This window comes from Scyliorhinus canicula, chromosome 2 (assembly GCF_902713615.1).
Source record: "Scyliorhinus canicula chromosome 2, sScyCan1.1, whole genome shotgun sequence".
In the NCBI taxonomy this organism is placed as follows: domain Eukaryota; kingdom Metazoa; phylum Chordata; class Chondrichthyes; order Carcharhiniformes; family Scyliorhinidae; genus Scyliorhinus; species Scyliorhinus canicula.
This window is the reverse complement of record NC_052147.1, coordinates 59,202,564-59,227,115: the sequence shown is the minus strand read 5'-3', so window position 1 is coordinate 59,227,115 and position 24,552 is coordinate 59,202,564. Positions and strand designations below refer to the sequence as shown.

The window sequence follows — 24,552 nt, the reverse complement described above, 5'->3', positions numbered from 1 at the left end:
AAGGACGTACCCACAACCGCCACGACAGACACTACTGGAAGACCTACTGGACGCAAGTATCCTAGAGAAGGGAACTGTAGTGACATGTATGACCGACTGGTAGATAGGGACGACACCGTACTGGACGCAACAAGAAGGAAATGGGAGGACGACCTGGGATGGAGATAGGGTGGGGACTCTGGAGCGCAGCACTGCATAGGGTCAACTCCACCTCCACGTGCGCAAGGCTCAGCCTGACGCAACTAAAGTGGTACATAGAGCCCACTTAACAAGAACCCGTATGAGTAGGTTCTTCCCGGAGGGTGGAAGACAGATGTGAACGGTGCCAAAGAGGCCCGGCCAACCACGCCCACATGTTCTGGTCTTGCCCCAGACTCGTGGAGTACTGGACAGCCTTCTTCGAGGTTATGTCCAAAGTGGTGGGAGTGAGGGTGGAGCCATGCCCGATAGTGGCGGTCTTCGGGGTTTCAGAACAGCCAGATCTATTCCTGGGAGGAGGGCGGACGCCCTTGCCTTTGCCTCCCTGATCGCCCGCCGTAGAATCCTGTTTGGCTGGCGGTCAGCAGCACCGCCCAGAGCTGCGGACTGGCTGTCCGCCCTCTCGGAATCTCTCCAAATGGAGAAAATCAAATTTGCCATCCGAGGGTCGGACGACGGCTTCCACAGAACGTGGGAGCCATTCATGCAACTGTTCCGGGACCTATTTGTGGCCAATGTACAAGAGGAAGAATAGTCGGGGGAAGGTAGCGGGAGGGGCTACAGGTTCGGTACGGGGGTTCGATGGCTAGCTAAGGCCCAAAACCAAACTAAATAAACATGTTGGGGGGGGGGGGGGGGCGGGCGCAGTTACTACTACGAAGATGCTTACCTGTAAATATGTATGTTAATTTTTGCGTGTTTGTTTGTTGTTTTTTTTTTTTTTTTTTTTTTTTTTTTTTTGTTCTTTTTCTCTCCTAACAATTTGTAATTTGTTCAATATAAAATATGAAAAAAAAAAAAAAAAAAAAAAAAAAAAATGTGTTCTCTTCCAGCACTGTGCAGATGTTACTGTATTCGTCCCACGTTAACGCTAGATCCTTGTACCATAGAATGCACCTTTATATTTTGTTGTAACATGCTCTTGGGCCACTCATGGCCGTGCTTTCTCGCGCACATGCTCTCAACAGTTCTTGGATATACTGGTCAATTTTCTGCCATCTTGCTCTGATGTGAACATGTAGCAATAATTTATTAAAATAAATTTAGAGTACCTAATTCATTTTTTCCAATTAAGGGGCAATTTAGCGTGGCCAATCCACCTACCCTGCACATCTTTAGTCTTATGAAATTTGAGACCTCGAAGAGCCAGCTTGAACCATCTTACTAATGTTATTTCTGATTGCTACATGTTATGCAGTGGCGACTAGGGGATTTTCACAGCAACCTCATTGCAGTGCATGGCAGCACGGTGGCGCAGTGGTTAGCATTGCTGCCTCACGCCACCGAGATCTCGGGTTCGATCCTGGCTCTGGGTCACTGTCCGTGTGCAGTTTGCACATTCTCCCCGTGTTTGCGTGGGTTTCGCCCCCACAACCCAAAGATGTGCAAAGGTTAGGTGGATTGGCCACGCTAAATTGCCCCTTAATTGGAGAAAATGAATTGGACACTCTATATTGGAAAAAAATTATTGGGTACTTAAATTTGTTTCAAAGGTTCTGCCATTTAAACTGCTGTCTTCTCCATACGAACTGATACTGGAATATTCAAAATCATGCTGACTCACCCAGCAGTCAATGCCCTGTACAAATTTGCAGACTGAACTTTTAATTATTCTGTGCTGTCACTTCAGTGGCTGGCTCTCTCTGAGCTATCGAAATCCACAGGATTTCAGCTCCTGACACCTTGTTTCTTATGGTGGGTAAAAACGTTTTCTCCCCAAAACCTTTGAATGACCCAGGCAGTCACATGAATAAGATAAGACAGTATGCCAAGGCAGAAGTGCACAAAGGTACATTTCCAAAGTGTACGCACAATAATATACATCCATTAAGAAAATATTTGAAAATCTCACAATTGAGGAAGTATAAAGTAGAAATTATAAAGCAGAAAATGCTTGAAAAACATGAAACTGGCAGTATCTGAGTGTGAAACAAATTTAACATTTAAAGCTTGTTTGACTTCTTCAAAGCTGAAGTAGAAGTTTGAGTTTTGGAGTGAAGCTGTTGGGCAGTTGAGAAGATGGAAGATGTGTACCATTTTGTTTTCACCAGTGCTACACAATGACGTATTTTATTTAATATCCTTCATTCAGTTTTTCCTCACTTCACAATAGTGTTGATAAGCTATTTCTGTTGCTTTGTTATATTAGTTTTTTCTATCACCGGGGCATACAGGGAGATGTTTGCAGTAAACCAGACAGTTGCCATATCAACACATTGTCTTTTCATGATGCAGTTCCTGAAAAAAACCTGGTAAAGTCAAATTTAATCTCAATTTTTTGTAAGGTGTGCTGTCATCATGTTTGATGTTTCATATCCACTGATGATTGAATTTCTACTCATAAAAAGCATATGTTGCCAAAATTGTCACATTATAAATTTCCTAACAGCATCTGTAATTGTTTTGTTGGTCATTGTTAAAGATGATTTGTTGTGACATGATGTGTCCTTTCCCTAGCCTTTGAAAGATAAAAGGTAAAATTTAGACAATGTATTTGGTCATCTAACTCGTAACTGAAGGCTGGACAAGAAATAAGTTCCTTTTAATTACAACTAATTAGATTTGTACAGAATCAAACCATTCTATATAATTAGCTCTGCCACTCTAGGTAGGTGGAGGTAAAATTTTTGCCCTACTTGTTTGTCTGTAAACAATCTATCACAGACTAAATGAGTAGATTTCAACAAAAGTTTAAGAACAGAGTAGGCCCAAGGAAGACCGATTTGTTTTTGGTGAAGTTACGGATCCGAATTATGGAATTTTGTTAAAGAATCCGTTAACGTTGGGCGATGGGGCAAATTGAATCTTCGGAGTGTTGTTTTAGTTAATGTTGTTATCTCAACTGCTGCGCTGGAATTCTAGCTGAGCAGAGTTTTAGAGCAGGTTGTTGGATGAGGATTGGCCCAAAACATGCAGGGTCATATTATAGCGGAATTGAATAAAAATGTTCCTTTTCTCAGCTATGTATTTACAGAGCATGAACCAGGCCTGGATGGCCACATAAAACTGTAATCATTTGAGATAACACAGCTTTATGGAGGTGTGCACTTGACTGAGTTCCCTTTTCACTTGTTGCTTCTGTATTGCTGTAATGTTTCTAGCCATACAAAACTAGTGTTTCCTGTCTTGCTACATCTGGAAATAAAAATGCCAGTAAAACGCCCTTGATGGTATCTGATTGAAATAAAACCCAAATATTTCACCAGTATCCCTTGGGGCAAAGAAAATTGTTCTTACATAGTCTGTCCTGGAGACGACTCAGTTCCTCTTGTAGCAACTTTGCAAAGTTGTTTGAGTTTTTGCTGTTTATTACATTGAGATTTGCATTGCCATAAAATAAATAGTTATAAATATTTCATTGGAATAAGAATGTGTATGCTATTAAAATAATTGAAGTTAATTTAAACAAGGCGCAGAAGTCGGCCATTCAGCCCCTCGAGCCTGCTCCACCATTTAATAAGATTGCAGCTGATCTGATAGTTACCTCAAAACTGCATTCCGCCCATCCCCATCACCTCTTGCTTACCAAGAATCTATCAAACACTGCCTTAAAAATATTCAAAGACTTCTTCCATCCCCTTTTTCAGCCAGTTCCAAAGACTCGCGACCCTCTGATGGGGGAAACATTGTGTCTCATCTCCGTTTTTAAATGAACAATCCAGAGTTCTAGATTCTCTCACAATCGGAACCATTCTCTCCACGTGCACCTTGTCAAAACCCCTCAGGATCTTGTCTGTTTCAATCAAGCTGCCTCTTGCATCTATCACAGGATATAACTGTAGGCAACAGGTAAGGAAAAGCAGATTTCAACTTCAGCCCGAAACTTAGGTTCTATTAGAAGCAGCTCCAGGCATACCCAAAACTGAGATATCAACCCGGTGAGGCTACAACACAGGCTACTTGCATACCAAGCAACGTATGTAGTTTGTGATAGAGTGAGCTAAGTGATTCCAAAACAAAGATCTGCAATCCTGCCACATCAATCGTGAATGGTGATGTACAATTAAACAAGGCACTAGAACGAGGCTCAACAAATATTCCCATCCTCTATGATGGGGGAGCCCATAACATCAGTGCAACCACCTCCAACATGGATGATCCAGCTTGGCCTACTTGTGTGGTCCCCAGCATCCCCCATACCAATCTTAAAACCATAAAACCACTACAGTGCATAAGGAGGCCTTCAGTGCAGACGGAGGCCTTTCAGCCAATCGAGTGTGCATCGATCCTCTGAATGAGTATCCCACCTAAGCCCACTCTCCCACCCTATCCCATAACCCCACCTAACCTGCACATATCTGGGCACTAAGGGGCAATTTTATCATGGCCCACCCGGAGCAAACCGATGGGGAAAAAGTGCAAACTCCACACAGGCAGTCGCCCAAGGCTGAAATTGAACCCAGGTCCCTGCTGCTGTGAGGCAGCAGTGCTAGCCACTGTGCCGCCCCTTAAACCAACTCGATTCATTCCATATGATATCAAAACACAGCTGAATGTACAGAATACTGTGAAGGCTATAGGCCCTGATAACATTCCAGCAGTAAACCATGCTCCAAGACTAGCCCCTCCTTACAACAGTGCTATCAAGGGGACCTGCACAGCTATCACATGCTCACTTTCACTTAGTTTGGATTTTGTCAGGGCCATTCAGCTCCTGACTTCACTACAGGCTTGGTATAAACGTGGACAAAAGAGCTGAACTCCAGAGGTGAGGTAAAAGTCCTAGCAAAACTGGTGTCAATGGAAATCCGGGGGTGTGTGTGGCGGGGGTGGGGGGCCGGGGGGGGGGGGGGGGGGGGGGGGTGAATGGCAATCTCACTACTGGTTGGAGTCATATCAGGCACAGAGGAACATCAGTTGTGTTTGTTGGAGATTAATAATCTCAGTCCCAGGACATTACTGCAGGAGTTCCTCAGAGTAGTGTCCTAGGCCCAGCCATCTACAGCTGCTTCATTAATGATCTTCCTCCATCACCATAAGATCAGAAGTGGGTATTTTTGCCGATGCTAGCACATCATTCAGCATAATTCACAACGACTCCGGTACTGCAGCAGTCTGTGTCCATATGCAGCAAGACCTGGGCAATACGCAGGTTTGAGCTTGTAAGCAGTATACAACATGTGTGCTACACGCGTCCCAGGCAATGATCATCTCCAACAATAGAGAATCTAACCAGCTCCCCTTGACATTAAGTGGCACTGCCTGAATTCCTCACCATCAACATCCAAGGGATTATCATTGACCAGAAACTGAACTGCATTAGTCATTTAACTATTGTGGCTGCAAGAACATGTTGGAGTCTGGGAATTCTGCGTTGAATAACTCTCCTCCTGACTCCCACCAAAGTCTATCCAACATTAACAAGATACAAGTCAGGTGTGTGATGGAAGACTCTTGGCTCTGCCTGGATGAATACGGCTCTGACAATCGTGAAGAAGCTCGACACCCTCCAGGTCAAAGCGGCTCACTTCATTGGCATCCCATCCACCACCTTAAAACATTCACTCCCTCCACCATCGACGTGCAGAGGCAGCAGTGTGTACCAACTACAAGATGCATTGCAGCAGCTCACCAAGGTGTCATTGCCAGCACCTTCCAAACCCCTGACCATTGGCAACTAGAAGGACAAGGGTAGCAAATACCTGGGAGCATCACCACCTGCAAGTTCCCCTCCAAACCACACAGCATCCTAACCTGGAACTATATTGTTGTGCCTTCATTGTCGCTCTGTCAGTGTACCTACACCATATGACTGCAGCAGTTCAAGAAGTGTGAGTGGGAGTGGGCGGGGGGGGGGGGGGGGGGGGGGGGGGGGGGGGGGGGTCTCACCATAACCTTACCAAGAGCACTTGGGGATGGGCAACAAATACTGGTTTTGTCAACCCACCTACATCCCTCAAAAGAATATATATAATTTTAAATTATCATCATGTTGAGTATTCTATAGAACGCAGGCAAAGATTGCAGCTATAATTGAAAGCCAGAACATGGATGGGAATAAATAAAAATAACAGAGTTAAGTAAGCATGCTTTGGCAATGATCTAATAATACTATCAGTAAAATATTTTCAAACATTGTGATTCTAGCTACAAACCTGTGTGCTCTTTTTGAAATGCAACCTATAAAGCCCACAAATGAAGTGCAGGCGTTTTGTTTGAAGTCTGTTCTTAGCAACAAAGAGATGTGCACCTTGGATTCTGTGATTATAGCCATAGATCATGGATTGCGGACAGGAAATTAACATCCTCCTGCATTGCTTTGATGATCTGAACAACAAATGGTTATGCATTGGTTATTGCAGAATGGAGGGGGCGAGTAATTCTAATATTACTTTGTTGGTGAAAAGACGTCCAAATATATTAAACACGAATTGTCTGAAAACATTGATAATTGCAAGATCAGATAATTGAATATTGCAGAATTTAACCATTAGTTTGTAACCTTTTTGTAAAGAAAATGATCCAGCTGCCGGTCTCAATTTGTCTTCCTCAAAGGTTTTCTGGGCTGCAGGAAACGGGTTTAATACAGAAGTTTCAATTTATCGATTGGTATAGTTTTTAAAATATCAGGGCATTTAAAGCAGTCCTTTGAAACTGTAAATAAAATAAATGCATTTAAGATCCTATGAACTTGCACGTAGGTTTTGTGTCTTTTCTACCACTATTCTTTCTCTCCTGTTATTTTGTCCCTCTTTAGATTCTACGTACGATATGCCACTGCCTGACTAAAGGGACAGGCAACTGGATATTGTGCTTTTTTTTGTGGGGGGGGGGGGGGGGGGGGGGAGATGTTCTGACAAATATCTTGATTAAAATAAATGTGCTTAATTTATCATTAGATGCCACCTTGTTTTTTGGAAATGATTTAAGTTAATCTCCATTTGGTTGTGAATCTACCAGTTTCTTGTGCATTATGTTTTTTGACTTCAACATTATGGAATTATTAAGAAGAAATCTAGGACAGGATGTCTTGAGGGTAGGGTCATTGCCTCTGAGCCAGCAACTCCGGGTTCTATTCCCACCTCAGGACTTGATGGCCAAGGGAGGTGCGTTCCTTGTGTGGCCAAATACGGTGAGTATCAATCCCTCCAACATACCAGAGGCAGGCTGTAAAAGTGGCCGAGACTTCCTGTCAGCCATGCTTGATGCAGAGTGGCGTCTCTCCAGCTATAAGCCTTTGGTGACAGGCTAGCGACCTGCTTCAGGAAAAACCTTACTATGGAATCAGATGAAAATCTGCCTTGTGAACCATTAGGTGCTGGAAAAGAAACAACGACAAAAGGAAATCTTGTTGCTTTTAGGTAGGAAAACTATAAAGATTCTTGCTGTAAAGGTCATTTTCACGGAGAGGCCTGATAATGGGTGACACGGTGGTTAACACTGTGCCAGGGAAACTAGGTTTAATTCCGGCCTTGGGTGACTGTCGGTGTGGAGTCTGCACGTTCTCCACATGTCTGCGTGGGTTTCCTCCAGGTGCCCTAGTTTCCTCCCACATGCTAAAGATGAGCAGGTTAAGTGGATTGGCCATGTGTAGGGTTATGGGGAGTGGGCCATGGTGTAGGGTGCTCTTTCCAAGGTCGGTGCACACTTGATGAACTGAATGGCCTCCTGCACTGTAGATATTCTACGAATTCTAGGAACGGCCGTGCATGGGTGTTGTCTCCATGATGGCTCCTTCCAGACTCCTCTCCACACAGTCTACTATTGTGACTCTCAACATCGCTGTGTGGGTGCCACTGTTCTCTTTCCCTACATTCCTTCTGCTGAACATGCTTATTCTATAATTCTCATTGAAATTACTGAGAGAAACCAAGTTAACATGCCAGGTTGATGATATTTGCCAAAACTGGAAAATATTATAGATGAAAAGGCTTTACTAAAGTACAGTTGAGGGAAAAGCAGTGGGGGAAAGGGGAGGAGGGGAAAGTGGAGGGGAAAAGGGTAAGGGGAGGAAAGAAGAAAAGGGAACATTTCTGATGGGCTCGAAGACTGAAGTGCTTAATGATTAGCAATAATAATGCAAAGCAAAAGTGAGTGCCAATGGAACAAATAAAAAAGAAAAATGTGGGTCTAGAGGAGCTGTAAATGGCAACAGCAGAAAGATTACCAACATCTGCTGTGAAAGAAAATGGGAGTAGTGTTTCTGATCTGAAATTGTTGAACTCATTGGGTCTGGAAGGTTTTCGAATGCCTAATGAGAAGTTCAGGTGCTGTTCCTTGAGCCTTTTCCAAGTGTCACTAGAACAATGTAGGAGGCAGAGTTCAAGAGTGGCACTAGGGTGGCAATTAAAATGGCAAGTGACCAGAAGCTCAGGGTCACACTTACGGTCTGAATGGAGACATTTAGCAAAGTGATCACCCAATCTGCATTTGGCCATCGCAATGTAGAGGGGACTATATGGCGAGCAATGAACATGTTACGATACTTTGAAAGAAGTACAAGTAGAAATTGTGGATTCCTCTGTGCACTGGTAACTCTATGGATGCTACCTGACCTGCGTATTTTCTGTTTATTTTAAATTTCCAGCATCTAGGGTACTTTGCTTTAGAAACCAGTTAGATGGGCTGAAATGTGACAACTCCTCACACCCAGTGTGCCTAGAAACTATTTCAAAACTGGTGGCCAACAAGGTGAAAAAGAGCAGAGCTGTTGCTGCCTTAAAACTACTTGTGTTCAAAACCACTCGAATCTGTGTTTGTTTCAAGTAAATGGCAACTAATTATTGTGCACAAGCCAAAGTAGTGAAATGTTCTGGTAGAATAATTGCTGTGTCACTCGCTCCCAACAGTAGGTCTATTCAGAAAGGCAGGCCTCCTGTGCCAGCATTTCTCTGATGATGATCCTCGATAGTTAGAAGAAGATGAATTCAAAGAGCAAATCCCAGCTTCTATGACGGACTAATTTTCAATTGTCATGGCCATGTGCCCCTATGTGTACAATGGGCCAACTTACCACGGGCTCCTTGCGTTGCCAACAAAGAAGTGCTTTATATATTGCCTACTTTTTTTTTTTAAAAAAAGGATAAATGGCAAAAGCTACTCGACATTCATTTCGAACGAGTAATGACATGTTCCACTCTGACAACAAATTATGTTTCTCCAGTAAGATCTTCAGATCTCTATCAGCCAACTGATCGTGATTCTTTTTGTGGACCCAGCTCTGACTGAAATAGTAATTGAATATCTGTCTATTGGTGTAACAAATTGGATAGCTCACCCCCCCCCCCCCCCCCCCCCAAGCTAACTCAGACTGCCTTACAGCCAATTTATGCCCCATTGAGTGTTGATTGGCTGCAGGCAGGACTTGTACCCCTCACTCAGGAGGAGGTCCTGCCTTGGAGAGCTACCGCCCAAACTGATTGTTTGCCAGCTGTCCAGATCCTGCAGAGACAGCGCTGCGGTGGACAGAAGAGGAACTACATCAACCTGCTGGAGGACAAGTAGGGATCCTAGAGAGGGGGCTGGTAGGGAGGGCCTGTGGGGTTGCGAGTGGGGCAATCGGCATCTCTGGGAAATGGCTGTCAAGAGTTCACCAGGCCTTGTGTCCCAAGTCAGAAGCGGGCTTCTAATGGGGGCACACCCTCTTTCCTGCCCAATTTCTAACTTTTGATTCCTCCGGCCTTCCCCCACAGAGGTTCAATGTTTCGACCAGCTTAAAAATGGAAGGTGGGTGAGAAATGGCCCTTCAAGTGGCCATTAATCAGCCACTTCAGGGCCTCAACTGGGGCAAGGGCAGTGTCCCATCTGAGGTCTTACCCACCCTAGCACTAAATCGTTGTGTGATTGGGCGGGAGGGAACCTCCCCCTCAACACATTCACCCGTGAGATACTGTACTAAATCACACAGGCAAATTTTCAGTACCTTAATTGAAACGATTTTGAAAAGTTTCACAGTCTCTGTGCAAACCTCTGAAGCCCAACTGCAAGTTTACTTAGGCCAGTTTGGAAATAATGGTTGAGAAATTCTCACCCTGTTGATTTTACATCCGGGGAAAAGGCTGCAGTACAGAACTGAAACTGGATTGAAGATTAACTTGCGCCAAAGTACAAAACACAGGCTGACAATATTGTCTGGAGTTGACATAAGTGGTATTTTGATTATGCTACTTCCAATTCGATCAGAAGTGGTGAAAATATCTAGAACTGTGAACTGGGTACAGCTGTACCAAAACAGCTTAAACGGAGAAGCCAATAGAGATCTTTGGATTTGCTATTTGCAAACACCCAGTCCATAGTATGATGTGTTCTGGTTTTATGATTTTAAACATGACTTCAAATTTGATGTCTCTAACCAGGCCTTGGGAGTCTTGAGAAATTTTCTGATCATGTCATTCAGTAATTGAGACATCAATCAATTATACACATTTACACCGTGTGACTAAACATAAAAATCATACAAATGTACCTGAGTAATGGTAGCACTTCACATTATTAAACATCAACAACTTCAATTTGGCTAGTTTTTTTGTTAAAGATAAAATCGCATTTCCCAGTCGGACATTTGGAAAAGTGATGCAGAAACCAGAAAGATATTTAGGAAGGATGACCAAAAGCTTGGTTGAAGAGGTGGGTTTTTCTTCCGGAGTTTGTGGGGGAGGACCAGACGAGCTTTGTAAAGGGCAGGAAGCTGTCGTCTAATGCGAGACGGCTACTTAATGTAGTTCTTGCACCAGCGGTGGTGCCAGAGCCAGAGATAATTGTGTCATTGGACACAGAAGAGGCCTTCGATAAGGTTGAATGGGGATACTTGTTGCCGGTTCTGGGAAAGTTTGGTTTCGGGCCTGGCTTTGTGTCGTGTGTTCGGCTGTTGAATGTGGCACCATTGATTAGTGTGCGAACTAACACCATGTGTTTGGCGCCCTTTAGGTTGTATAGGGAGTTGAGGCATGGTTGTATGATGGGGGGTTGGGTGGCGAAGGTGGTCCCCTATCTGTGGGATTCATTTGTTTCAGCCGGGGAATCTTGATGCCACTTTTGGGGGTTGTGAAGGTAAGAGCGTGGAGCAGGTAAAGGGTTTATTTTAGGAAGGTCGATTTGTTGTTTGGGAGGAGCTGCGGGAAAGGGTAGGCCTTGGTGCGATGGATATGTTCAGGTACTTTCAGCTGTATGATTGGTCCGGCGAATTTTCTGACTTTCCCAGTGGTGCTGCCATCCACTTTGCTGGAAAGGATTGTTTCTTGTGCGGGGTGGGAGGAGGGCAGCACGTCCAGGATATATGGATGGATCATGGGGGAGGAGCAGGTGTCAGTGGAGGAGGTGAAAGGCCAGGTGGGAGGAGGAGCTGGGTCCCATTTTGGAGGCGGTGGTGTGGAGTGAGTCCGTCTGCAGGGTGAATGCTATGTCATCCTGCGCGAGGTTAAGTTTGGTGCAACTCGAGGTTAGCTGTTTGGGGGGGGTTATAGTTGTTGGGGGGGCATTTGTTTTTGGTTGGTATGGTTTTTGAGGTTGATTTATGCTTTATTGTTTGACTGTTACTCGTGGATAAAATGTTTAAAAACTCAATATTTTCAAAGAGGTGTTTTTTTTTAGAAAACTATATTGAGGTTTTAGATTTTGGAAAATAGCTCAACAAAAGTAAAAAATGATATATCATTATAAGAAGAAGAAACTTTAATCCAGTTTCAGCTCTGTTCCATAGTCCTCCCAGAATGAGAAATCAACAAGTTGAGAAATTCTCAATTGGCTTAATATACATGAGTACAGGATGGGACAGGAGAACATCAACACTGGCTCAATATAATCATTAGACAAAACTAGATACTCCAAAGACTAAGGGAGGAGCAATATAGTCATAAAGACATGGTAAAACAGTACACACCTTCCCAAGCCGCGCATGTCCTTCATCACTGTATCTATTTTGAATATATTGTATCTATTTTGAATATATTCAAGAGGCGGCTAGATATAGCACTTGGGTAGAATGGGATCAAAGGCTATGGGGAGAAAGCAGGATTAGGCTATTGAGTTGGATAATCAGCCATGATCGTGGTGAATGGCGGAGCAGGCTGGAAAGGCCAAAAGGCCGCCTCCTGCTCCTATCTTCCATGTATGTATCATTAAAAAATCGGGATATATTTCCTGCACTGTGACAGGGAATGCACAAACATACAACTCCCTCGACATCAGCAGTGCCAAAGGCATCAATGTCTCATCGCAGTCTCCTATCCTCTGATATTAAACCCATCTGCACCCATGCAGGAGCCAAGAACAAATTCCTCATACCCAATTATGAAGGGAATAGATAGGATAGATGCGGGCAGGCTGTTTCCACTGGCGGGTGAAAGCAGAACTAGGGGACATAGCCTCAAAATAAGGGGAAGTAGATTTAGGACTGAGTTTAGGAGGAACTTCTTCACCCAAAGGGTTGTGAATCTATGGAATTCCTTGCCCAGTGAAGCAGTTGAGGCTCCTTCATTACATGTTTTTAAGGTAAAGATAGATAGTTTTTTGAAGAATAAAGGGATTAAGGGTTATGGTGTTCGGGCCGGAAAGTGGAGCTGAGTTCACAAAAGATCAGCCATGATCTCATTGAATGGCGGAGCAGGCTCGAGGGACCAGATGGCCTACTCCTGCTCCTAGTTCTTATGTTCTTATGTTCTTATGAAAAACAAAAGGTGGGGAAACCCCAGTTCTAAGGGGAGTTACGTGCATACCACACAATACAACTTAACCCCACTCCAAGCCCAGAGCAGAACCAAATCATTCTATACATTTGTGGGGAGAGAACGGGAAAGGAGGAGGAAGGGAATTTGTGACTGTGGGACCAAGGCAGCTGAGGGTCTGCTGTCAATGGTGTGCAAATGGAGGGAATCCAGGGGATCCCAGGAATGGAGGTTTTGCTGAGATAGGGTGGAGCAAGGTACTGGAGAGATTTCAAGCCGAGTGTGAGGATTTTAGATTGTGTGGAGGAACCATCGATCAAAATAACCGAAAATACTGAAGCACTCTACAATGAACAAGTTACTAACAAGGTTCCACTTTTTGTAGCTTTTACTTGAACGCAAATCAGAATCAATGTAAATTTAAACGTGATTTAACAGACAAATTACAGTTGGTGTGAACTATAAATTATACATGTAATTGCAGATACAAAGAAGACTATCTTAGAGTCAGCAAGCATTTGTTTGCATCACTGTCCTGTGGAACCCTGTGCAATACCACAATCTTTCCAACTTAGTCTCCGCAACATAGGATCTCTCACTTGATGGATCTGGTCCTCGTGCCACCTGCAACAGTCACTCCAATCCATCTGAGTCGCCTGGAGGAAGACCTCACCGAAACAGCACATTCCCACAGACCATACTCAGCTAGGCTTATGATGGTTTTGATGCTTCAGATTCCCCAGATACACTTTTACTTAACTTCTTTAATAGACTTGGTTAAACGATCCAGTTGCCACTGGCAAAACTGAAGCATAGTCGTGGAATTGTCCCATTCGTGATCTGTGCTCTAACCCTGCCTTCAGCTTTCTGTCCTGTTTGACTGCATTGAACACACACACATGGGTCCCTGTGAATGTGCCTTCTCTACTGTCCCCTCTGCTGCATCTATCCTTTGTTCTTTACAGCAGTTGCTTTTGTGTCTTGTCATGGGAATGTCACTTTAAGAAATGTTTGTCTTGCAATCACTATCTCGGACCATGCCCCACACTGGGTGGACCTGCAGGTTGGAGGGGCGAATTACCAACGCCCACAATGGAGGCTAGACGTAGGACTGTTGTCGGAGGAGGGGATATGTGAGAGACTTCGGAAGTGTATGCAGAACTACTTGCAGGTGAACGATACGGGAGAGGTCTCAGCGGCGACCATGTGGGAGGCGCTGAAGGCAGTAGTGAGGGGGGAGCTGATCTCAATTGGGGCCCACAGGGCCAAGGCGGACAGAGCAGACATGGACAGATTGGTTAGGGGAATGTATCGGATAGACGAGGAGCATGCGGAGTCCCCGGGGGAGGACCTACTTGGGGGGAGGCGGAGACTACATGCGGAACTGGGGGCGTTATCCTGGAGTAGGGCCATGGAATAACTTAGGAAGGCGAGGGGAGTGGTGTATGAGCATGGGGAGAAGGCCAGCAGACTGTTAGCGCAGCAACTCAGGAGGAGGGAGGCGGCCAGGGAAATAAGTAGAGTGATTCATGGGGAGGGGAGCAGAGTGGAGGACCCGGCAGGATTGAATAAGGTATTCCGAGACTTCTATAGTAAGCTGTATACTTCGGAGCCCCCGGAAGAACTGGTGGAGATGAAAAGGTTCCTGGACGGACTAACCTTCCCAAAAGTAGGCGGGGGGCTAGTGGACGGGCTGGGGGCCCCGATTAGAGTGGAGGAGGTATTGGGGGGCCTGAAGGCCATGCAGTCGGGGAAAGCCCCGGGGCCAGATGGATACCCAGTAGAGTTTTACAAGAAGTTCTCGGAGGTATTGGGACCGGTCTTGACGAGGGTTTTTAATGAGGCGAGGGACCCTACCGCCGACGATGTCGCAAGCCACCATCTCGCTGATATTGAAGCGGGACAAGGACCCGGAATCCTGCGGGTCATACAGGCCAATTTCCCTGATCAATGTAGATGCTAAGTTACTGGCAAAGGTCCTGGCGATTAGAATTGAGGACTGCGTACCGGAGGTGATTGGGGATGACCAAACTGGGTTTGTGAAAGGCAGGCAGCTGTCAGCTAACTTGAGAAGATTGCTTAATATGATCATGATGCCCCCGACAGGCAAGGAGGTGGAGGTAGTGGTGGCGATGGACGCTGAGAAGGCCTTCGATCGGGTGGAATGGGGCTATCTGTGGGAGGTGGTCGGACGGTTTGGGTTCAGGGAGGGACTGGTGAATTGGGTCAGACTACTGTACCAGGCTCCAAAAGCTAGCGTTAGGACGAACAGAGTAGTGCCAGATTATTTCAGACTAAATCACGGGACCAGACAGGGATGCCCACTCTCCCCGTTGCTGTTTGCGCTGGCCATAGAGACGTTGGCGATTGCGTTGAGAGCCGCAAAGGGATGGAAGGGAATGACCGGGGGGGGGGGGGGGGGTGGAACATAGGGTCTCTCTCTATGCGGACAACCTGCTCCTGTACGTGTTGGACCCACTGGCCGGGATGGAAAATATACTGGAAACACTGAGAACGTTCGGCCAGTTTTCAGGGTACAAATTAAATATGGCCAAGAGTGAGATGTTTGTGGTGCAGGCAAGGGGCCAGGAGAATAGACTGAAAGAGCTGCCATTTAGGCTGGTTGAGGAAAGTTTCCGGTACTTGGGGATCCAGGTGGCACGAGACTGGGGCAGGCTACACAAGTTAAATTTGATCAGGGTGGTGGAACAAATGAAGAGGGAGTTTCGGAGATGGGATGCACTCCAGCTGGCGGGGAGGGTGCAGACTGTAAAGATGACAATCCTCCCTAGATTCCTGTTCATTTTTTAGTGCCTTCTGATCTTTATCCCACAGTCCTTCTTCAAAAGGACTGGCAAAATTATCATGAGCTTTGTCTGGGCGGGAAAATCCCCGCGGGTGAAGAAGGCGATGCTTGAGAGGAGCCGCAGCGAGGGAGGGCTGGCATTGCCGTGTCTGATCAGCTATTACTGGGCGGCTAACATTGCCATGATAAGGAAGAGGATGATGGGTACGGGGTCTATCTGGGAGCGGGTGGAGGCGGCTTCGTGCAGGGGCTCCAGTTTGGCAGCCCTGGTCATGGCTCCCCTACCGCTGTCGCCGGCCAGGTACTCCACCAGCCCGGTAGTGGGGGTGACCCTGCGGATATGGGCCAGTGGAGGAGGCATATAGGAAAGATGGGTGCATCTGTCTGGGCTCCAATATGTGATAACCATCGGTTTGCCCCCGGGAGCATGGATGGGGGGTTTCGAGCATGGCGGCGGGCGGGGGTGGGGAGGGTGGGCGATATGTTCCTGGAGGGGAGCTATGCGAGTTTGAGGGGCTTGGAGGAGAAATGTGGTCTGGTAAGGGGAAATTATTTCAGGTACCTACAGTTGCGGGACTTTGTCCGCAGACAAGTCCTGTCCTTCACACGCCTCCCGCCAATGGGGATCTAAGACAGAATAGTCTCTAAAGGGGAAGGAGGAGAGGGTAGAGTCTCAGATATTTATAAGATGCTCATGAAGGGGGAAGAGTCCCAGACGGAGGAACTGAAACTCAAATGGGAGGAGGAACTTGGGGCGAAGATGGAGGATGGGCTGTGGGTGGAAGCCCTGAGTAGGGTAAACTCAACCGCGACATGTGCCAGGCTCGGCCTGATTCAATTTAAGGTCGTTCACCGGGCCCACATGACGGTAGCTCGGATGAGCAAATTCTTTGGGGTAGAGGATAGGTGCGCTAGATGCGGGGGAGGACCGGCAAACCATGTTCACATGTTTTGGGCATGTCCGATGCTGAGGGGGTATTGGGAGGGATTTGCGGGGATCATGTCCTGGGTGCTAAAAGCAAGGGTGTTGATGGGTCCAGGGGTGGCAATTTTTGCGGTTTCGGAGGATCCGGGAGTCCAGGGTGAGAAAGAGGCCGATGTTTTGGCCTTTGCTTCCCTGATAGCCCGGCGACGAATACTGCTGGCATGGAGGGACTCAAAGCCCCGAAGACTGAGCTATGGCTTTTGGACATGTCGAGTTTTCTGGGTATGGAAAGAATTAAGTTCGCCTTGAGGGGATCTGTACAGGGGTTCGCCCGAAGGTGGCAACCATTCATCGACTTCTTCGCGGGAGAGTAAGCTTCAGCAGGGGAGGGGGGAGATTAGAGTAGAGTAGGAGGGATAAATAGGCGGGTAGTCAATGGGGGAGGAGCGGGCCTGTGCAGTTTGGTTTGATTGAAGTATTGATTCTACGTTGTTTGCACATTTTTGCCTTTTTTGCTTTCTTTTTGTTGTTGTCTGTAACTGTTCACAATGCCGAAAAATACCTCAATAAAATTGTTTGTTTAAAAAAAAAAGAAATGTTTGTCTTCTCAAATGGCTGCAGTGATGTCATTGTGTGGGTGGAGCTGGGTTGCGATTTTGTCTTTTACTTTCGTTTTGAGGTGGAAGCTGCTTTGTGGCTCTGAGTTTTTTTTTTGGTTTCATTTTCAGTTGGGGAGCTGCATTCAAACCAAGAAGGTGTATTTTGGTCTCTCTGTAAAGAATGTCTCCAGACCACGGGATAACTTCACAGTAATACCTGTTTCTGTAAGGAATGCAAATCTCTTGTTTTGTAGGAAAAAAGGGTGTTTGACTTCTGGATGTTGTTGGGAAAGTTACTAAGGGTTACCTATAGAGTATTGTATCTTGGGAGGGGCGGGGTTTCAGTGCTGGTAGTTAAGATATTTACTGTGTTTCTAAAATGTTACCTGGATTCATAGAATTAACATTGTTTTGTTTAAAAATACTTGAAATGAAAATCGCTGATTGTCACAAGTAGGCTTCAAATGAAGTTACTGTGAAAAGCCCCTAGTCGCCACATTCCGGTGCCTGTTCGGGGAGGTTGGTACGGGAACGGGAGGCTGGTACTTAAGGTCTCTGTTGCATAAACCTGGAAAGTGGGCTCTTGTGCGCCTCATAACCAAAATCTATTCAAAGTTGTGGGTCAGGTGAACTCCATGATATACTTTAGTGTTCTCTAAACTCTGGCCCATAATAGTCTGCCATCTGTGTCTGGCTGCACAACCTCCTTGTGACCGAACCTCCTCCCAGATGGGACTTCCAGCTGAGCTGTCACCACCCGAGCCAGTTGTCAACGGGTGACATGAAGTCCAGTTCACCCACTGGGATTAGCATAACACTAGTTGCATTGGCCATTATTAGCAGCTGAACTGGTCCAGCTCGGGAATTCTGATGGATCTATCGCTGGCTTGACTTGATCCCACTCAAAAGAGAACCTACACCTGGATGTCAATCAGTGATAGTGTTTGATATATTTATAAGGGAGGAAATTGAATTGCCACTCCATTGTGTTACTTTAGTTACAGTATTAATCATCGGCGACAACATGGTGAAAAATATCAGTTCATTTATACATACACAAACACATTGTTTTGTTCCAGAAAGAAAGGTGCGGTAAGTGTGGCTTTTGAAGCAGAATTTGAAGTTACAGATTTTCCATTTGTCTGAGCAAAGCATTCTTGAGAATAAAAGTTTGAGGGAATATGCACAAATATTACTGTGAAAAGAGATAATGGACTAAAATATACACACTTCACTATCCAGGTGCAGCTACAAATTTACACCCAGAACTGAGATTGGAATTCCAGCTTATTACTTAAATCCTGGACCTTCCTTATTAAATCATTGTCGAGCCAAGCAACCGTGTAACCCCTTCGTGCAGAGGTGATGAATGAAACATGTTGCACAAATAGTTGGGGAGAAAAGAGGAAAAAAGTAAGCAATGACCTATTGAAACCTTCATGACTAGTAGAAAAGGTACATCCATGACACAGATTTGGAAAATGTTCTATCAGAAACGTGGAGCGTCTGCTGGAAAAAGTGAAGGCAATTTCAAATTAAAAAGTCATTGTAAGTTTTTACCTTTTGGCAGCACTCTGCTTCCTCAGCGAGAACCAGGTTTTTACCTTGGTAGACGTACCATGGGTCTTTATGAACAGGAAGCACACACTCTTCTATAGATGGAGCTTTCCCTGAGCATTATGGACCCCCAGGTGGCAACAGCCCGGGACTTGACAAGTAAAGACTTAATAATAATAATAATAATTGTTCATTGTCACAAGTAGGCTTCAATTAAGTTACTGTGAAAAACCCCTAGTCACCACATTCCAGTGCCTGTTCAGGGAAGCTGGTATGTGAATTGAACCCGTGCTGCTGGCATTGTTTCTTCATTACTGTTCAGCTGTTTATCCCATTGTGCTAAACCAGCCCCTTTGTCCTCTGGCTGCTAACTAAGCTCCACTGGTGCTCCGAAATCTCGATTCCTCACCTGGAAGGAAAATCAGGGACATATCAGTGTCCTGCTTATAAGATTTGGAAATAATACAGATCCTATATAAATACAGATCATATCATGGTTCAGACTCCCTGAATGACTTGACAAAAGGCAAATTTATTATTGCAGTCAGCACCTGTCAAATGATTTGTCCCTTTTTAAAGCTCCTCTTGCATAAACCGACAATGGTTTTCATATATTTGGAAAATTGTGAGAATCAATACCTTCCTATTTAGGGTGGACACTTGCCTCCCCAACCATGACAATCATTGCGGAGGCTTCTCACCCTGTAAACTTGCGCAGTATTGTTGCGCCAAGAGATTGTAATCCTGGGCTGCGTTTTCACATTGAGAGGTAATTGTCTTGTGCAACAAGCAAGATCATTCTTAAAAAGTCTATCATTCTTGAATCGGAGGTTTGCAGAACATTTTGCACAACCCCAATAGTTCTATCATCTTTTTCCAACCAGAGTCTGCACTGGAACAGATGTGCATGCAGTATAAAAATTGAGGTTGTTGGTACTGCTTCCAGGTCATGGGTCGCCAAGCCACAAGGGCCAGTATTTCTCATTATCCAATACAAAGTCATTGTTTCCTTTTATGGGATGTGGGTGATGCTGGCTAGGCCAGCATTTATTGCCCATGAGACCGACAACTCGACAACAATTGATGCAAACACTTTAAAAAGTCCTTTTTCATACATTCATTAAAAACAATTACTGGTTCCCTTACCTTTTAACAGAATTACGAATTTTCTTTGTACTGATTACAAAGGCTATCACAATCAAAAATGTTAGTGAGTAAGTTAACAAGGGCAGGAAAATGATAGTGTGGCAGTAAGGCGATAATTTGCACCATGGTGGTCAGTTCCGTAAGCATCCTCTGGTATGACTCAGGAGCCCCACTCTGGCATATCAGTCTCTGTTGCATTTGCTGCACAGGAAGATGGTGGACTGCGAAGGTTCATGATTCATTGGCCTCTGTTTTCTCTTGATCAGCTGAGATTTTTGTTCCTGCTCATCTCTTACAATGCCCTTCCAATGAGTCAGCCTCCAGAGGTCATAGCCATCAGCGACTGTCTCTGCCATCTTTATATCTCACTTGCAGGTGTCCTTATTGCGGAGATATGGGCGTCCAGGCGGTTGTGACCTGGTGGCCAGTTCACTGTACTGAACATCTTTGGGTATACTGCCATTGTCGATGTGATGGACGTGACCAAACCAACACCATAATGAATCAGCTTGGTAATAAATGTATGCTGAAGGAAATAACACGCTCCAGGATGTCTAATTTGGTGACTATTACTGTCAAGAGATGCTGAGAATGCATCAGAGACCGTGAAGGTGGAAACTGTTACACCTGTTATCCTGCCTGTCATAGTTGTCCAGGCCTCAACACTGTAGAGGATTGTTTAGACGCAGTCTTGGTAGAATCGCAGTTTTGTGTTCTCTTGTCAGGTTGCTGTTGTTCCACAACCTCTTATTGAGCTTAGAATCATAGAATCCCTATAGTGCAGAAGGAGGCCATTCTGCCCATCAAGTCTGCATCGACCCTCTGAAAGTGTGCCGGACCTGGGCCCCCTCCCTCCCCCATCCCAGTAATCTTATAACCCCAGCTAACCTACACATCATACACTTAGGGGCAATTTAGCTTGGTCAATCCCCCTAATTTGCACATCTTTGCGTTGTGGGAGGAAACTGGAGAACCCGGATTAAGCCCACACAGACACAGGGAGAATGTCCAAACACCACACAGACACTTGGACATTACAGCTGCAGATTCTGTGATCTGTATGTGTTGATTTTAGCATCAAGTGACAAATTGCTGATGATTGTGCAGCCTAGATATGTGACGCTATTGACAACCTCTGGCCTCGCGTTGTTAATATGTGGTGGTATAGCAACATCCTGAACCATGACATTTTTCTTCCCAATGCTGACGGTCAAACCAAATTCTTTACAGACAGCGAGTCAATAGATAGCAACTCCTCTGATGAGGACCTGGTGTGTCTTTTGTCTTGGGTCTCAGGTGAACAAGGTTAAGCAGCTCTCTATCAGGTAAGGTGTGTAAGTAGATGATCTGAAGACCCATGATAGCAGAAAAGGGAAGAGTATGCTAAAAAGGTTCACTGCCAACACGTGATCTCCTCTGAATAACAAAGGTTTTCCCATAACTGACCGTACCCATCATGTTGTCAAGGAAAGAAGTCCCATTGAGCAGCTTCAGGGGACAGTCAGTTTTTTTCTAGCACCTAGACCACCTCTGCCCACATGGTTGAACGTGAGATTGATGAAGATGATATATTGTGGTCTCCCCTTTGTTCATGGCATTTCTCTTGCAGCTGCCAGACAGAAGATCATGATAAAAGCAATAGAGATTTGAATATTGGGAGGTTATAGTGAGTGACATAAGAGACTTGCTGATGAACTGATGAAGAGATGAGGCTAAAATAGGAGTGGAGGTGTGCAATGTTGTCCAGGTGAAGTAAGCACATCTGACTGAGCAGGTGTGGGGCCTGAAGCCTGGCTTAACTTTTAATGGAGTGTACGGAAACAAGGATGCAAACAGTGTGACAGTGGTGGTAGAGGGGGGGTGGTGGAATCAGAGTCAAGAAAGTACAGTTTGCAGCGGAATCCTGAAACGATGCCTTCAATCTTCCCGAAGTGAATCTGGAGAAAGTTGGGACTTATTCAAGACTGGTTGTTGTTGAAATTATCATAGAATTTACAGTGTAGAAGGAGGCCATTCAGCCCATCGAGTCTGCACCGGCTCTTGGAAAGAGCACCCTACCCAAGGTCAACACCTCCACCCCATCCCCATAACCCAGTAACCCCACCCAACACTAAGGGCAATTTTGGACACTAAGGGCAATTTATCATGGCCAATCCACCTAACCTGCACATCTTTGGACTGTGGGTGGAAACCGGAGCACCCGGAGGAAACCCACGCACACACGGGGAGGATGTGCAGACTCCGCACAGACAGTGACCCAAGCCGGAATCGAACCTGGGACCCTAGAGCTGTGAAGCGATTGTGCTATCCACAATGCTACCGTGCTGCCCTAATATTAAGCGAATGCTGCATGCATGGAGGTGCAATCTTTTGGATAAGATACTAAAGCAAATACCTTCTTAGGTGGACCCGAATGATCTCATGGCACTGTTCATAAAAGAGCAGACATTTTCTGTTCTAACCAACACACCACAGCAGAATAGATTGTCTGATCATTTGTCTCGCCTCCTGTTCTTGGGACCGTGTAAAGTGCAAATTGGCTACCGTGGTTACCAACATCAGAATAGTGATGACACTTAAATTCGCAGGTCATTTGTTGTGAAGTCCATTATAAAGTTTTTTGAGGAGATGAAATGCATCATTTATATTCATGTTTGTTCTTTTGTTCGAACAATCTGACAACACAAATATAAATGATGAGGTGGTGCACAGGGTGCGAATGACTCGGGCGAGAATCAGTGGGTTCTTTCAGAGGATAGCAGATGAGTGTGAGAGGTGTGGCCGGGGTGGGGGCAGCGAATCACACACACATGTTTTGGGATTGGGAAAAATTGGGAAGATTCCCTGGATAGGATGGCATACAATGTGCCATCAGATCTGCTCCGCCATTGAATACAGTGTAAAACACCCGGGTGCATAATTAATGGGTTTAGGGGCAGAAGATTTTGTGTGCTTTTTTTCCACCAGACTGCACAGTGAGAAACACTCCGCGTTCCCGCCCACACCTCAGCACTTGAATTGGAACGTGGGACTTCTGGAAAAGCAAATTGGGGTAGCCATATTGGGCTGTGCTCTCAAATCACCTTTAGTCTATTTTTAAACAAGTCTTTTTAAAGTTCAGTTCATGTTTCCAGCTGGTGGTTTAAAAAAAATCATTATTTGAAATAAGCACAACTTCATGATATTATACAAATGACTAAGACGAAGGGACCAAGAGTATTTTAGGCAGATTTGTTGATGATACAAAGATAGGTGGGAAGACTAAGTTGTAAGGAGGGACAGTGTGCAAAACAATATAGATAGGTTAGGTGGGTGGGCAAATATTTGACAAAAGTAGTATTAAATGGGAAAATGTGAACCTGTCCACTTCGAAGAATTGAGAAGCAAAATATTACTTTAAATGAAGGGAGTTTGCAGAATGCTTGGGTACAGGGAGATCTGGGTGTGAAGCACCAAACGTTAGCATGCAGATATAGCACGTCGTCAGGAAGACAAATGTTGGCTTTTATTGCAAGTAGATGGAATATAAAAGTATGGAAGCCTTACCATAACTGGAAACCTAGAGTATTGTGTACAGTTTCAGTTACCTTATTTAAGGAGGGATATACTTGCATTGGAAGTAGTTCAGAAAAGTTAATTCCTGGGATTGAAAGATTGCCGAATAGGAAAGGTTGAGCAGGTTGGGCCCAATACTCTCTGTACTCGAATGAGAAGTGGTCTTATTGAAATGTGAAATTCTGAGGGGGCTTGATGGGGTAGATGATGGGAGAATGTTTCTCCCTGCAGGCTATCTGGAGCTGGGTGGCGGGGGAGGGGGGTTGAGGGACTCACACAGTTCCAGAATAAGAGCTCTCCATTTAAGAGTGAGCTGAGGAGGAATATCTTCTGAGAGTCGTCAACCCTTGGAATTGACTATTCCAGAGTGTTTTGGAGGAAGAGGAATTGAATATCTCATTTGAGGATTATGGGAAACATGAAGAGGAAAGTGGAGCTGAGACCAAGATGCGAGCCGCCATGATCTTATTGAATAGTGGAGCAGATTCCAGCAGCCATGTTGCCAATTCCATCTTTTCTCATGTTCTTAATTAGCAACTACACCCCTTCTCTCCCCAGCCCCCAGCCCCCCGCCCCCAGCTCAAACTTCAATCTGCATTGGGTGGCTAGCAGCAAAAAAGTGTAATCAATCTTGCTTTTTAATATGTGACATGTCCTTTCATTTGCAGATATTTTAAATGATGCCATATTTGACGAAGACCATGATGAAATGGTAATAGTGAAGGATATTGACATGTTTTCAATGTGTGAACACCACTTAGTTCCATTTATTGGAAAGGTAAGTGACCATAACCCGTTTGTTCAGTATCTACATCCATTGTGACCTGTGAACCACATCGTAAAAGGCAATGTTTTGTGACGCGAACCACAGTTCCTAAATCTGACTTGTGACGTTTTTTGGAACAAATGCAAATATTAATTTTTGTCAATAGAATGGGATCATTTACCCCTCGGCATCTTGACTATGGGAAAAGCTCTTGACATTTATTCCAAAACACTTTGTAGGTTAAAGAAATGCTCCAGGGCAGATGTCACTGAATTAAACTAGATCACCATAGACAGAACCTTGTCTAAGCTGAAAATTTCAGCAGTAAAACTGCAAGGACAGATTACATGTTCCTTCTATATTTAACCCATTGAACTCTGGAAGGGGATGTTTGTTCA

The 24,552-nt window shown here is 45.1% G+C and overlaps 1 protein-coding gene across 2 annotated transcripts in view; it reads left to right on the top strand.

Moving 5' to 3' along the window:
* LOC119954237 (GTP cyclohydrolase 1-like) overlaps window positions 1-24,552 on the top strand; it is a 57,784-nt gene that overhangs the window by 17,833 nt on the left and 15,399 nt on the right. For both annotated transcript variants that reach the window (XM_038779324.1, XM_038779315.1), the window contains exon 2: window positions 24,057-24,166. In XM_038779324.1, coding sequence (XP_038635252.1) covers window positions 24,057-24,166 — 110 coding nt within the window. The remainder of the gene's footprint in view (window positions 1-24,056; window positions 24,167-24,552) is intronic.